Here is a 16,784-nt window from a genome sequence, read left to right as displayed (position 1 = left end):
TGGGAGTTGGAGGGCTTCTCTAACCAAATCCAAACTGAGGTGCACTGTGAGAGGGGCGCCTTCAGAATCTAGTACCTGTCATGTTGCCTGGACAACATTGTAAGTTTCAATGAAGTGCAGATATAAAGAAAAATCTGCTCTCCGTCTCAGCCATAAACGACCAAGGTTTAAAGGTTGAATTTGAAGATGGGAAGTGTTTGGTAAAAGACCCATCAAAGGGTTATGAAATAGTCACTTCTGGAACACGATACAAAGGCTTGTATAAGCTGGACAGCTATGACAAGCGCACTTATGATGCAAATACAGTGGCTGCCCACACTCCTGCTATGCATGATACAGAGCTATGGCATGCTCGTTTTGGGCATGTAAATTTTCAGAGTTTGATGCTTTTGCAGAAGCATCATATGGTTGATAATATGCCGCCTCTTGAGTCTCCACCAAGACATGTATGTGAGGGGTGTATTTTGGGAAGATGCAACGAAAACCATTCCCCAAAGATGGAGCTGTTAGAGCTGAAAGTAAATTACAGCTCATACATAGTGATGTATGCGGTCCAATGCGGACACCATCCATAGGGGGGCATCTTTACTTCGTCACATTCATTGATGACTACTCCAGGTTTGCTTGGGCTTACCCCTTGAACGCGAAAGCAAATGTGTTTACATGCTTTCATAGCAATGGCTGAAAATATGTGTGGATGTAAAGTCCAAACACTCCGCTCAGATAGAGGTGGAGAATACATGTCAAATGCATTCAAGGATTATATGCTTCAAAAGGGCATCAAACACCAATGTACTGTGCCTTATACACCGCAGCAGAATGGTGTAGTTGAAAGGAAAAATAGATCTCTCATGGAGATGGCAAGATGCATGGTGAAAGCACAAAAGTTGCCTCACAAATTTTGGATGGAAGCTATAATGTGTGCAACTCATGTGTTGAACAGGTGTCCAACAAAAGCTTTGAAAACCATTACACCATTTGAGGCTTGGTATAGCCGAAAGCCAACAGTGGATTATATGCGTACATTTGGGTGTTTGGCATATGCACATGTGCCAGAACAACTCCGAACAAAGCTAGATAACAAAGCAATTAAATGCATTTTTGTGGGCTACAGCAATGAGAGCAAAGGATACCGTCTTTATAATCCAACTGCACGAAAAAATTTTGTTAGTAGAGATGTGGTATTTGCTGAAAATTCAGAACAGCCCATGTACAGCTTGTATAAAAGCAATGATACAAGCATACAGGACATGTTTGATGGACTTTTACCCATTGCAATTAGGGGGGATTCAGATCAGCCAGCCATTCAGCCCCCTTCTATGGAAGAAGTGGAAGATCTTGTCAGGGAAGAGCAAACAGCCAGACACAGCCAAGTCAGTGCCAAGATGGTTGCTGAAAACTTTGCAAGAAAGCAAACTTGCAGCTCCACTCACAGGTAGAACAAGGGCTAGTTCCAACCATGCTTTGAATATACATCGTGGAGAGTCTACATTAGCAATGGGTGGTCTCTTTGATTCAGAAGAGCCTTCTTCTTATGAAGAAGCACATGAGAATGAGCATTGGTTGCAAGCTATGCAAGCTGAAATTTCTTCTATCATGAAGAACAATACATGGGATCTTGTGGAATTGCCTAAAGACAAGCATGTCATTGGAACAAAGTGGGTGTACAAAGTCACAAGAAAGTCTGATGGTACTGTTGTGACAGGTACAAAGCAAGACTTGTGGCTAAAGGCTACTCCCAGAAAAAAGGAATAGATTATGAAGAGACTTTTGCTCCTACTTCGAGAATGACCACAATAAGATCAGTGATTGCATTGGCTGCACATAAAGGATGGAAAGTGCATCAATTGGACATCAAAACTACATTCTTAAATGGGGATTTACAGGAGGAAGTATATGTAAATCAGCCGATTGGTTTTGTAGTTCCTGGTGAGGAACATAAAGTATGCAGGTTACACAAAGCATTGTATGGGTTAAAGCAAGCTCCAAGAGCTTGGTATGATAAGATACATGCTCATCTAACCAGCCAAGGTTATGAGAATAGTCCAGCTGAAAGCACTTTGTATGTGAAGAAAACCGATGCCGATATTCTCATAGTCATCTTGTATGTAGATGACATGCTCATTACAGGTACTAGCAAAGCACAAATTTCAGATTTCAAAGCTGATTTGAAAGCTGAATTTGATATGTCAGATTTAGGGCCTTTACACTACTATCTCAGCATACAGTTTATGCATACAGATGATGGCATTGTTATGCAGCAAACTAAGTACATAAAAAGTTTGCTAAAAAGGTTTCACATGGATGAATGTAAGCCCATTTCTACTCCGGTAGAACCAGGTGTACAGCTTACTATGCATGATATTGGAGAGCCTTTTGAGGCCGGCATTTACAGCCAGGCAGTGGAATGCCTCATTTACTTGTGTAACACAAGGCCAGACATATCTTTTGGAGTGTCTTTGTTGAGCAAATTCATGCACAACCCAGGCACAAAGCATTGGCAAGCAGTCAAACGCATTTTTCGTTATCTTAAGGGTACCCTGGATCTTGGTTTGTTCTATCCCAGGGGGGGGCAGCTTACAGCTTTATGCATACAGTGATTCAGATTGGGCTGGTGATTATGATACCAGGCAATCCACCAGTGGGAATTGTTTTTTTCTTGGCAGTTCATGCATATCTTGGTTGAGTAAAAAGCAACCCACTGTTGCTACATCTACTTGTGAGGCTGAGTACAGGGCAGTCTTCACATCTACAGTAGATTGTGTATGGTTGAGGAGACTATTGGCTGATCTTTGTGAGTGTCAGCAGACACCCACCACCATTCTCACTGATAGCCAGAGTGCTATGGCCGTGGCACAACATCCAGTATTTCATGCACGGAGTACTAAGCCCATTGAGATTCATTATCACTATGTCAGAGAGAGGCTACATGCAGGGGAGATCAGTTTATCTTACTGCCCTACACACGATAATGTTGCAGATTTATTCACAAAGGCTTTACCTCGAGAAAAGTTTGAAGCTTTCCGCAAAGCTTTGGGCTTACTCTCATACAGAGTGTGATCTGCTACCTTGTACAGGTTCACACTTCCACTACAGGGGGGATTTGTAGGCATATGCTCACTTATGGTAGTGCTATGTGTGAACAGTGCTTAACCAAGGGCACTTTTTCCCATGTGGTTTTTTCCCTTGGACATCAAGTGTGAAAGGACACTCTTTAACATATAATATTTTGTACTTCTATATTATATGGATGTGGCACACATGCAAGGGTTGACTTGCATTTTGTGGATACCACACTTTTGGCTCTCTCTCTCTCTCATTTCTGTGTGTGAGCTTCTCTATCCTACACCTAACCCTAATGTGCAGGTTTGTGTGTGTGAGTGTGTGAGTCCAACACCCAACATTAATGAGGTTCTTATTCCCGAGCAGATACTGGCACATAAGGAAAGAAAGGTACGAGGTAAAGTTTCCCGTCGTTATCTTGTGAAGTTCAAGAACTATTCACCGATGGATGCAAAGTGGATGGAGGAGGGTGACTTAGCAGATTCACCTCAGGTATTGCAGCTTTATCTCGATGCCTTTGAGTTGGAGCCGACTCTTGCTACGGCTCATTCAGGTTCAACCGAGCATGGGTCTAGAGCATTGCCTGATGCTCAAGAGGGGGGTAGCACCTCCGCTCCCTTGATACTATAGGCTCAGATGTCATCTAGAGGTCGCTTGGTGCAGCTTTTGTCTCACCCAAAGGTACTGACAGCTGACAGTACATTTGCTTATGGGACTTCTATGATATATGTGTACTAGTCACATTGGATGTTGTGGTTGTGTATGGTTCACAGTGGTATACAACTTGGTGAAACCGATCCCGTCAAGTGGGAAAGACTCCGTTGGACACCCACACGCTTAATAGCACAACTTTAAAACCACAAATTTGAAATGGACAACTTAAAACAACTTGAAATTTAAATGAAATGAAATGGAAAAATGGACACCAGCACTGGGGCCAGAACGGGCCGACCCCCCCCCTCAATATATGATATATTTATTGGGAGTATTTAATAAATACAATGCTCCATGGGTTCCAAGAACCAGAGTCCATGTACATATGAAAACACTACCAAACAAATAGGCTCGAATTTCGATGTAGAAGCTCGAAGCAGAACAACCACTAGTGTGGTCCAATCGCTACGGTCCTGTGCTTTCACTGGATTCCGCGGAGAGCGCCTCACTGGTGTTCCGAGACCACGCACAAACAGGCGCTCTCGTACTAACGCCCGGCTCTCCCGATCTCAGCACCTTTGGACCGAGGTTCGCCAATATAGCTTGGACAACCCGGCACCGAACGGGTGTTGGCCGAGCGGGATGAATCCTTTATCAGATTTAAACATAAAATACTTTATTGAAATCTGAAATTCACTGACTAGGTAAAGCAAGCCTGTAGGACACTTCATTGATCTTCTGAATCACCTTGAAGGGTCCATAATAGCGAGGAGAAAGCTTAGGATATGATCCTTCTCGTCCTGGCCTCTTTCGAAGCCTAGCCTTCTCAAATTTCAGCAATACCCAATCACCTTCTTTGACTTCCATGTCCCTTCTATGCTTGTCCGCAGCCATTTTATGCTTATCCTGAGATCTTGCAATGGCTGTCCGCACCTGACCAAAGGCAACATCCAAGTCACGAACATATTCATCAGCTGCAAAAATCTCATCCTTAGTACGAAGGATGGGTGGCAATACCACTCTGCCATAAATAATCTCAAACGGAGCCTTTCCTGTGGAAGCATGGATTGTATTGTTGTAGGCAAACTCAACAAGTGGAAGATACTTCTCCCATGCACTCTTTTGATCTGCTACATAACACTTCAACAAATCCAACACGGCTGAATTTGCAGCTTCACTTTGGCCATCCGTTTGGGGATGATAAGCTGATGAAAACTCAAGCTTAGTACCCATATTATCAAACAAAGCCCTCCAAAATAGGCTTGTAGTCCTGGGATCTCTATCCCCAACAATGGATTTAGGCATACCATGATGCTTGAAAATATTAGCAAGAAAAAGCTTTACCATATGATCAGCTTTGATTTGCGATCTGGGCATTGCCGAAACATGTGGTCTTTGCTACCACAAGAAAAGCATTTTCCATCCTTGGCATATTGCTCTCTTTGCTCCGGGGTTAATCCATATTTGTTCTTCCTTGGGCCCTGTTCTTTAGATGAGTTATTTTCAGCTTTGCCACCCTTGTAAGGCTCCCGGAAGTTCTTTTTAGGTGGCTGTCCACCCTTTTGCTGATTTGGGACAGCCTTGTCCTTCCCCTTGGAACCTCCTTGATCCTGCTTAATCTTGAGCACCAATTGCTCTGTAGCAAGAGCAGAAGCTGTGAGTTGTTGCAACGTATGTTTTGGGTGCAATTCAATACCCGATCTATATGCTGGTTGCAGTCCAGAACGAAACTTCCTCTTTCTTTCATCCTCTGTGATTTGCATAAAGGGAGTCACTTCCAGCAACACTTTCCACAATTTGTTAACATACTGTTGCACACTCTCATTATCTTTTTGTTCCAGCCTGTCCCACTTTTGAGTGAGAGTTTGCTCCGCATTGGGTGGCAAGAACTGAGCATAAAATCTATCTTTGAATTCCTTCCAAGTAGAAATGGGATCCTTGGTGATCTTTTCAGTGATCCACCAATGGACAGCAGTCCCTTTCAAAAACATGCTAGCATGGCGCACCTTTGACTTTTCTGTGAAATCCTCATCACTGAAAGCAATGTCGAACTGTGCCACAAATGCTAACACCTTAGAAGCATCATGTTCACCATGAAAGACATCAAATTTGACAGATTTATCACCTGCTTTGAATTCCTTGAGCTTCCTGGCATGAGGCTCATGGTCTTCTCTTTTTCTTTTCCCCTTATCCAACGGGGTAGCCCTGTCTGCATGGGCTCCATGGGCCATCATAGGAGCTTCATGGGGCACGGTGGCATGTGCTCCACGAACTCGAAACTCAGATGCATGTGACTTACCTACATATGGCATGGTCTCTCCATGAGACAACTCAGAAGGCAAAATTTTTCTGGAAGTAGACCTGTCACCATGAGATACATATCTTGCATGCATGTGACTTTCATGCCCTCCATGAGCACTGGCATACATATATCTGTCAGGCTTAGTGCCTTGGGGAGAGGATGCATGTCGAGAGGTGACAGTCACCTCTTCCTTTTGCATAAAAGATTTCAGCCTCTGGGATGCGGGATCTCCATGCTTCAAACGAGGTGGATTTCTGAATTTCAGCTCTCCGTCATCCCCCTCTTTGATATCACCTTTGCGAAGGAGATAGGCAAGTGCCAACTCCCTTGGTTTCTTGCCCACTTCACGAGCCATTGATTCAAAGGTTACATCTACCATAGCATCAGCCTTCCTGGCTTCAATAGCACTTTGTAGATGGGGATCTTCATGTAAAAACTTTAACTCTTGCTCTTGAGCCTGCAAAAGTTTTCTCATATGTTCCATTTCAGCCCTCATAGCATCAGGCTCTTGTTCAAGCATAACTGTCTTTCCTGGAGACAGTTGACTCTTTGATTCACTATCAAGAACCCTTTCAAGGGGCTTGTGCCTACCACGCAGGGCATCAGACCCACGAGAAGCACTAGATGGACCCCTCGAATTTGGTACTTCCAAAGGGTTGCCTTGGCTGTCCATTGTGTTCAAAGTTTGCTAAAAGCGGGATGTCCAGTACACAGGTTCGTTTCCCCACTAGGAAGAGGGAAACAACCGTGCTCTGATACCAATGAAACCGATCCCGTCAAGTGGGAAAGACTCCGTTGGACACCCACACGCTTAATAGCACAACTTTAAAACCACAAATTTGAAATGGACAACTTAAAACAACTTGAAATTTAAATGAAATGAAATGGAAAAATGGACACCAGCACTGGGGCCGGAACGGGCCGACCCCCCCCCTCAATATATGATATATTTATTGGGAGTATTTAATAAATACAATGCTCCATGGGTTCCAAGAACCAGATAATGTCCATGTACATATGAAAACAGTACCAAACAAATAGGCTCGAATTTCGATGTAGAAGCTCGAAGCAGAACGACCACTAGTGTGGTCCAATCGCTACGGTCCTGTGCTCTCACTGGATTCCGCGGAGAGCGCCTCACTGGTGTTCCGAGACCACGCACAAACAGGCGCTCTCGTACTAACGCCTGGCTCTCCCGATCTCAGCACCTTTGGACCGAGGTTCGCCAATATAGCTTGGACAACCCGGCACCGAACGGGTGTTGGCCGAGCGGGATGAATCCTTTATCAGATTTAAACATAAAATACTTTATTGAAATCTGAAATTCACTTACTTGTAGATGGTTGATAGAAAACCAATACTTGTGGTGTTTGTGTAGAATATGAAGCCACCCTTGTTGAAGAAAGCCTCGTGTAGAACTATCAAGACAAGCATCACCACAAAAGACCACAGCCGCCTGCTGTGAGAGAAGGAGCACAACTTACTGGTGGTGGACAATGTCCTGGAAGCAAGATGCCATTTGTTGGTGATGCACACGCAGCCTGCAGGTGTTGGACACACACAGCCAGTTGCTTTGGTGGGCTGCGTAGAAGGAAGGGGATGCAGTCGCCTGAGGGTAGAGGGCTGCAGGCTGGAGAACAGGCGCACAGCCGGTTACTTTGGTGGGGGGCAGCCCTGCTGAATGACCAGCGCAGCCACCAGCCTGTTGCTTTGGTAGTGGGCAGCCCTACTGAATGTCCAGCGCAGCCACCAGCCGCCTGAAGCAGAAGCGCCTGACTGCAGTGTGATTGGGGCAGAAACGTGGCCTTCCGCCTGCAGCCTGTGATGATGCAGCCGTCTGGATGAGGGTATGCGCAGCAGTACAGGGGGAGATGGCAGCCGCCTGCAGCAAGATTCAGTCGCCTGGTAGAGAAGGGAGAAGCAGCCGTACAGCAGCATGCACAGCTTGCATGGAGAAGGCAGCAGCGAAAAGGTGGTCGCCGGTTCCTTCACGTAGGATGAAGCGATGATGATGAACAAAACGCCAGATAGAAGCGATGGGTGTCCACGCTTGAAGGAGAGAGTCCCTTGTTATAAAAATTAAGGTGAAGTTAACTTTGGTGATACCCACGCATGCATGTGGGGGGACTAGTGGGGGTAGGTGACCATGCCCACCCCCACACTCACTTAAAAGTGGGGCTCCCCACCTTGGCCCCAAAGTGGGTGCCCAAAGGGGGTGCCCACTTTTAAATAAATGTGAACACCTAACCTTATAAAATAAGAGGTTAGAGATAAAATAATAAAAACAACATGTGCAACATACTTACCACCTGTTCACATGCACCAAAACTCGTCAGAATACAGAGCAGACTTCACGACTCACTGGCAGGCGTCCCCGCTCAGTAAGTAACACGTCAAGCAGGCAAACACACAAATACATGTCATGCGAAAACAGTTTCAAACATGCAAAATATGTGTGCATGTGCAAATAGTAACATGGACATATCTCCCGTTCATGGAACAAGTACAAAATATCTGTCGGCACAAAACTGGCACGACATAAAAACATAAAAACCTGGCCTTCCTATGGAGTGGCAGTCCCATAGGTAAGACACAGTTCCAGGCACGAGTTTCGCTATGGTGTGACAGTCCCATAGGCAAAACACGGCACGAATACTGGCTCTTCCATGGCGTGACAGTCCCATGGGTCGAACACAGTCCAGGTCATACACGGGTGGCACTGGTCTGGCTCCCGTCCATACGACACCATCCTGCTAACACACGGGTGGCACCAGTCTGGCTCCCGTCCATGTCAGCAAAATACTGGCCTCTTCACATGAGACACCGGCCTGGCCTCAAGTGAACGAGACGCAAAAACTGGAGATGGACCAAATGGTCGGCCAATTGGTGACACTTGGACTATTACTACACCATTGGTTTGCAAAGAATGTTGTTACATATGCATGGCTTAGAGAGATTAGGACGCTGATCTTGCCATATTGAACATTTCACTTTTAGTTGGATCACATGGCTGATATCTTACTGTATTGGGCAGCCTTTGTTATCAGTGTGGTTCCGCTTTGGATGTCTTGCTGTATCACCAGATTGCAATCGAGGACGCATGCCATTTTTCAAGAGGGATGTATGTCATGACCCTGTGAAATTGGTGTAGCACAAGTGTGAGCATGGTGGTCGGTGAGCAAGATAAATATTTAAAGGTTCATATTTGGGGCTAAGGTTTATTGACCCATGTGTGGACAAGCCCAGGTGTGAAGGGGACAAAAGATTTAAAACTTAAAAGGTTTTATAACCTTTGGGAAGGTTTTATAACCTTGGGTGGCCTCTAGAAAGGTTTTAAAACCTTAAGTGGCCCCTACGTTATTTATGGGGAGGGTTATTCTACTTTGGAGCACACGCCTCCCTCTCTCTCTCTATCTCATGCTTTTTGGAAAAAGGGGGCTGGGGGCAGCGTAGAGTTCTGATTTTCGGGGAAAAACAGATGCAGGCAGGCTGCGCTTCACTTACTCTTGCTTTTGGAAGAACTATAGGCGGGCAACTCTGGATTTAGTCCTGGAAAAACAGCTGGAGGGAGATCTGTGCTGCTGGTCACAGATTGCTTTTTGGAAGAGCTACAGTCAGGGGCTGTGCTGCAGTGTGCAGAGGCGCAGCCTAGTACTTATTTACACATGCTTTTAGGAGATTGAAGTCGGCTGCTGTGCTGCGCTACAGGGCAGAGACACAGGCCTACTTCTCTCTCAGCCCAGCAACCCAGCCCACACACCTACTGATACCTTCTCCATTGGGCCATTAGGGCACCGACCACACTCCCAGGGAGTCACCACTCAGTCATCTTATGTCGTGCTGGTCGGCCACGCCCACCAGGATCCTGACCACGGCATCCTCACCATCGCCAGATCAGAGCCATTAGTGCTTGGCATCGGAGGCGCCTACCTCGCTTCTACGACCTCTCCATTCTAGACAGCCCCATGCCGGAGATACTTGATCTAAGGAGAGAGCAACACTTCAACTGATCAGCATACATGGATCTACCTGATATACATTTTCCAGTATTTTCTACTCAGTATCATCTCGGAGTCTTACAATTCTGTTTTTATAACTGTAAGACAATCAGTTTATTGTACTTTTTAGTCTCATTTAGTTATTCTCTTTGATGAGACACCAACTTCAAATGTACTCTCAGTTTTGGTCTCATAGGCCATTATGGCCTCTTAGAGACGTTAATATATCATTTCATTTTTTCTCTCTCTCTCTCTTTGGCTCTTGGAGGATTGGTTGGCTTCTGTGTGGCTGAGTATACAGGCGCCTACAGGATTCTCCTCTTTTCTCTCCTTTGTTTTTGACAAGAAGCTGACTGTAAGCTAATAAGTGTGGACTGTAAGAGGGGAACACAAGGATGGACAGCAATTTCCCTCAGGTTCTCTCTCTCCCGGCTGCAAGACAAGAGGGCAGGACAGTACGAGGCCTTTCCTCGCGTCTTTTCTCTCTTATGAAAAGCGACATAAAGACTGTAAGTTTCTCTCTCTCTTTGCGAGCAAGTGGGACTGCACGAGTTGTCTTATGGGGTCTCTCTTTTCACTGGCTCATGACTGTTCCGGAGTGGTTCTCTCTGGCCCTTTGTGAGAGGAAGGGTTTGGCAGTTCAGAGGGTGGAAACAGGACAAGATTGTGGCCTGATTTGGAAGAGTTTGTGGACTATTTTCATGGCTGAGCTTGTGGCTATGTGCATGGTTCAGTCAGATGCATATTCAAGGCCTCATGGATGCACTGACTTAGCAGATTAGAGGAGATAACAGTGTGGTGTTCTTGGGACACAAAGCTGTGTAACCTCTATATGCTAAGAGGTCCTGAGGATTGGCAAATTGGACTTGCAGACATACGAGCCATGAATGGCCATGTTGTAATCATTTAAAACTTTTCCATTGAAATTGAATAAAGAAATACCGAAAGGGGCGCCAAGCTTTGGGGCCAACAGGTGTCGTTCTCTTTCTTCTGTTGGAGCACTCTAGCTCCTGTTTATTTGTTTATTGGCTCGACTACAATTGGATTGGGTGACTGCTAGTCTACCGCACTTTGGTTTCTACCAGAGGCCGGTTTCATTCGCCTTGTGGAAGGACCTCCGTGTGAAGCCAACAATGTGGGCTGATTTTCAGCATGTGTTTAAGACACAGTTTGTCTCTGTTAACAAGATAAGAGCCTGGACAACTATTCCCAGGATTTTAAAGACCTAACTATTCCCAGGAGTTTAAAGACATGGTGAACCGTTATAAGGCCCTTGAGGAGCCACATGTGTTGGTTTATATGCTATTCTTGTTCGCCCTTCTGCCAAATTATCAAAATGAGGTTCTCCGAAACAATATTCACTCACTAGACGACATCTAAATTTATGCCAATTTGATGATACCCTTGCAGTTAAAAGGGGTGGTGAGCCTACAAGTGATACCTCACGCAAGAGCCAAAAATCCTCTAAAGACAGAGGGCGAGGGTATGTTGCAGCATCCCAAGATGGTCAGTTGTTGCAACGCAATGTCAAGAAGCACTTTAGAGGCAAGAGAAGGACTTCAAAAGGAACAGGTGGCGAAGACACAAAAGGACCACTTGTGCTTCGAGTGCAACCAACCCAACCATCACTACAAGGATTGTCTGAAAAAGTAGTCTTTGGGGAGGTAAGACCTCGGTACACATTATGGAACTACAAGGTAACTCTTTGATCTCTTTTGTTGAAGTTTATAATCTGGATAGAAGTAATTGCCAGGGGTGTTAGATTAGCGAGTGTGCCTTTGGTCCGGACAATCTCCTCCAAGCTAAGCGACCTGTAAGCAGTCATTGGGTGTGGATTCTGTTTGACAACGGCTCTACTCACAATTTTATTTCTTCACATTTGGTGTAGACATTCCAGCTACCCACGGTGACAAGTGATCACCATTATGTGGAAAATCTTGCCAAGGTTACACACGTGAAAGTGTGGGATCGAACAGTGCCTAGGCTAGAGGTCCAGATTCAAGACTATCAAGAGGCTTTGGACTTCCACATCATGAACCTTGACAAGGTGGACGTGACCTTAGGAATGTCCTAGTTTTTTAATAAGAGCGAGACAATGATGTTAGATTATTAGTCTCATAGGCTCTCATTTGTTCACGATGATAAATTGTATGTAACTCAAGGTGATGTCCTTTGTGAATTTTGTGATGTAAACTCAACTCATGCTTCAGCCGAAGATGTATATGAAGCTCTTTTTTATCCAAATTCTTATTCATAATGTTGTTTTCATGATCTTTTCAATGCTGCAATTTGGTTAAGATCATCTACTTGTGAATGTAATTCAATCTCAAGCAGTGAGGTTTCTAAAATTTTGTTAAGATCATCTTCTTGTGAATGTAATTAAATCTCAAGTAGTGAGGTTTCTAAAGAACAACAAATTTTGGATGATATTTTAAAAGAGTTTTGTGATGTATTTATGAGCGAGTTACCAAAATAATCCGCCATCTCGGGGGCGTTGATCATGCGATTGATTTATTGCCTCGTAGTAATCCCGTCTCCCGGCAACCTTATTGGTTTAGCCATAAGGAGGAGGACAAAATTGCTTAGCAACTGCAAGATTCTCTTAATAAAGGTTTTGTTCAATCTAGTAAGTCTCCATGGGGCACTCCCGTTCTTCTGTCACGGAAGAAAGATGGTAGCATGCACTTCAGTGTAGATCATAAACGTTTCAAAGGTTTTTTTTCAAAAGGTTTCATCATCTATTGTTAAAAAAACCACACCTTAAGTGCCTGACCAAGTGTGGCGGTGGCTTCTCATCTTCCAAGAGTTTGACTGAGAGATACTTCTTCGAACCAGTAAACACCAGGTGATGGCAGATCACCTCTCCCACATCGGCACTAGGTATGGCATTCCTCTCAAAAAGGGAAGTTTTCATCCTTTCAACATGGAGGCCTAGTAAGGCCCCCAAAAGTACACGTGAAAGACCCTACGGCCACATGCCTAGGCCCCATCCCCCATGTGCACGTGCATACCCTCAGGGCCTCTTGGATGAGCATTGAGGATACAAGGAGATCACCTACGGCCAAGAGGTCAACTTCTATGAAGAAATAGAATGACAGATTGTTATTTACCACCTCTCCAACTGGTTTATCATGATGTTATCATCTCTTTAACTGGCTTCACCTGATTGTGTTTTAAGCACTGTCTCACAGGGTTTCAGGCTGGTTTTTGGTGTTTTTTTTATACTTAATAGAAGTCTCCTTGGGAAAAATGGATTACTCAATGCCTTAAAAGAAGAGTGAAGGGATATGGCTTTATATAGAACCCAATGTGACACTGCATATGTCCGCCCAATTGGCATGACACCAATCAATCCATCTGACCATCCAAAACTGATGGTGAAAAGCTTGCACATTAGGGTCTTTTGATCCCATCCAGAACCATCTGGGCCCGGCCCCAAATGGACCTACAAATCAAAGACGATTTGTTTGATTAAATAGACAGTTTAGTAGAAATATTTTATTGAGTTTCATCTCATTATCCTGGTGTGAGAACACCAGACCACCTATGTACGCCACCTGTTTCGCAGTGAGCTAGATCTTCACAAAGCACAAGCCACCAAAGTAAGCCTACGTTTGCAAGTGGCCTGTCTCTATTGAAAGAGCTGGGTATGGTGTGCATGCTTTGATGATGATACTCTTTTCGCCATGGCCTTCATATGCACATAACCCTTAATGTTTGAATTGCTTGGACATCAAGTTTGCAAGCTTCTAATTATTTGCCTTCTCTAGTGACAGTGGGATTTCTCTGCCAGCCATTGTTGCTGAGGCAGCTATGAATTTGGGACCTAGGAGAGACAGCTACTTTAACTGTCAAGTGTTACCACAAAAATGATATGCCTGTTTCTAAATTGCAATAATTACCATTTTTGGTCCCTCTCTTGAGGTCATTCTTGAGCTTTGGAAATCTTGGCCTTCAGATATACAACTTTTTGTCTTTCATAAATCTACTAAAGATTACATTGATAAGGGGACAAAGCTAGGTATGTTCGTCAACAAGTTGATTACACAGTACAGAAATCACCGTCTAGGGATGCATCTCGATATAGGAAGATCACAAGAAGATCTCTAAGCCAAATGATTTTTAACCGATAAAAGTCCATGCCATATGCAAAATAATGTGGCATACCTCATGGCTTGAATCATCGGAAGCCACTTTCACAAAACATAGTCTTAGCACAGGGACTATCACCACTAGTAGCAGCCCAACTATCCATGACAGTAAACTCGTACAAGCCTGAGAGTGATCCAACTGCAAAACCCTTACAGTCTTTCGAAAGTTCTGCACTCTCTGTATAGAGGCATCTGGAACTCTTCTGAAATGCCATTGATCACCCAATAAGTAGAACAAATCAAAATGCATCAAACTACAAGCTGTAACAAGTGAAATTTAGTGCCATACCAGCCGGCCCTGCTTTTGATTAATGCTACATGTTTTTCTGCTATAGCATGCAAAAATGCAGCCAAACAAACATTTGTGCCTTGTTTGGGTCCATTTTTGGTCCAAATAAGAGGCCATGGCAGGTCCTTTGACAACATACCATAGTCTGCACCATGTCAATTGCTGTTTTCACACAAGTACTATGCCATGTGGGAGGGGGGAGGGTGGGAGGGTGTGTGGATGGGTGGGGTGGTTAAACTCATCATAGTTAAAGAAAACACATAATGCTGAGTGATGCAAACCTACCTAGCGTGTGTGGCCAGGCAGAGTGAATTGACTGTGATGGAAACCGCCCTTTTTTCACGTTTGTTCCTGTGCTGATGCTGATGATGATCATGATGCTGCTGCTGCTGCTGATCCTTGCCGTTGGAGGAGGAGCTGAATCGGGCTTCTGGCTGCTGATCCAGAAGAAGGGGCACAATGAAGCTGTTGGGATCAGGTGCCGCCATTCGGTCTCATCAAACCCGAATCAGCTTCAGTAATCTCCACTGTTTTGACAATTAAGGGCTACCAGAGCCAGATAATCCAAGTTCTCTTGGGTTGTGTGAACGCTATTGTACTACCTAAAATTGTAAGCACGACAGACACCACTGCGTTACTGGCGCGAAAAGAGATCTTCCTGGGTTGCACCTTGCCACTTCTCACGGATACAAACTAATAAGAAACGCTTTTATATATATATGTCAACGCATCAAAGTCTACCGCTCCAAAGCCAGATGTTTAAAGAGCTCCTGGATGGTTGCGTGAACGCCAGATGTTTAAAGAGCTCCTGGGTGGTTGCGTGAACGGTATCGTAATCATAGGATCGTAACTTTAAATTGTGAGCACAACAGACACCGCCGGCGAGCTTTTTATCTTGCTAGATTTCCTTGTCACTTCAGACTCACGGAAACAAGCTGATGATAAACGCCCCTGACAAAAATAGGCGGGATTCTTGCGTCTGCACAAGGCACATACTATTTAGGGAAACATATCTTCTTCTTCTTTTTAATATGAGACTCCCCACGAAAGTTGCCAAAATTGGCGGGTTAGTGCAGTGGAGTTCTACAGTCCTCTCGAGTGTGGCGTAAGAAAATTGCATGTGTTAGTGTAATGGTTAGAGTGGAGTTCAAGAGTCCTCTCAAGTGCGGCATAAGAAAATAGCACAATGGTTAGAATGGAGTTCAAGAGTCCTAGTTCAAATCTCCCCAATGCGAGCGATGGCACTTATGTGTGTGAGAGAGAGATAAAATGTGTACATTCTACTTTCAAGTCATGATTAAAAAATAGATTAAATATGCAATGCGACACGTGGTTTCAAGTGACAAGTATTCGAAAAAGATGTTTTTCCCAACCAACATAGAAAACCTAGAATATACTCTTTTCGTCGTTCGAAAATAAACACAAATTCAGTAGAGTGGATTCTGACTTCTTCCAGTGCTTTGGAAGAAAATTTGGCATTTAGCTCAAAAATATCAATAAGGAATTCATAAAAGAACAAGGTAGAACTTGTTACGCACGTATCAAAGCATGCATACTACTATTATATATGTATTGTTATATCTATATCTATCTATACTTCTATGCTTCTATATCTAGATCTCTACACTATTATTCTCACTATTCTTGCCCTTACAACACAGCATTCACCCACGTGTCACTTTTTGTGGCTATCTCATTTTGCCATATGGCAGGAGTGTACAAGCAGGGATAGACTTCTAACGTGCAACAACAACAGGTCCCCACTAGTCTATATCTATATCTATACTCTTATTAAACACAAGCTATTCCCCCTTCCACATCGCCAAAAGAGAGAAGAGAGAGGGCCAAGGAAGAAAGGGGAGCTATTGAGGCTATTGAGACTGTCCCTTTTTCAATTTTGAATTTTCTCACGTCATCTCAATTTTCAAAGGAGAGCTATCCCTTTTTACCTAATGAGTTCTTTGAGAAAAAAAATAGGGGCCTCTCTCTTTAGAGGTGAGCTTCATGATGAAAACTTAAGAGTGTAGGTGTCTCTCTCTTTCATTATAAAGAAAAGACAAAATACAGTACATGTAAGTTGCACTTATTTGAGAGTAAGCAAACCTCAACACTCATCCCCACCTATTAAAATTTAAACTAAATATATGTGTGTGTATGCTATATGTAAATTTATCTATATTTATAAATACACACACATATGTGTGTGTGTGTGTGTGTGCATGTGTGTAAATATAATAAAACGTGATATATTATATATAATATATATTTGCATATGTGTGAAGCAATATTAAACTTGTGACAACTTCCAGAAGAGATATCATGTGCAA

At 43.9% G+C, this 16,784-nt stretch overlaps 1 protein-coding gene across 3 annotated transcripts in view; it reads right to left on the bottom strand.

The window, feature by feature from the left end:
* The window catches only part of LOC147626751 (uncharacterized), a 116,633-nt gene extending 101,132 nt beyond the window's left edge, over positions 1-15,501 (bottom strand). Inside the window, exons 1-2 of one of the 3 annotated variants that reach the window (XM_086816774.1) lie at positions 14,743-15,501; positions 14,185-14,371 (exon numbers count right to left, since the gene is read on the bottom strand). In XM_086816774.1, the coding sequence (XP_086672900.1) occupies positions 14,185-14,371; positions 14,743-14,945 (390 nt within the window). In that variant the 5' untranslated portion in view covers positions 14,946-15,501. The remainder of the gene's footprint in view (positions 1-14,184; positions 14,372-14,742) is intronic. The other 2 variants (XM_086816773.1, XM_086816772.1) reach the window with 2 other exon arrangements.
* Between the last annotated feature and the right edge of the window lie 1,283 nt (positions 15,502-16,784).

Source organism: Cibotium barometz, chromosome 22, assembly GCF_041138505.1.
Source record: "Cibotium barometz isolate CiBa-2024 chromosome 22, ASM4113850v1, whole genome shotgun sequence".
NCBI lineage: Eukaryota > Viridiplantae > Streptophyta > Polypodiopsida > Cyatheales > Cibotiaceae > Cibotium > Cibotium barometz.
This window is presented reverse-complemented; position numbering and strand designations above follow the sequence as displayed.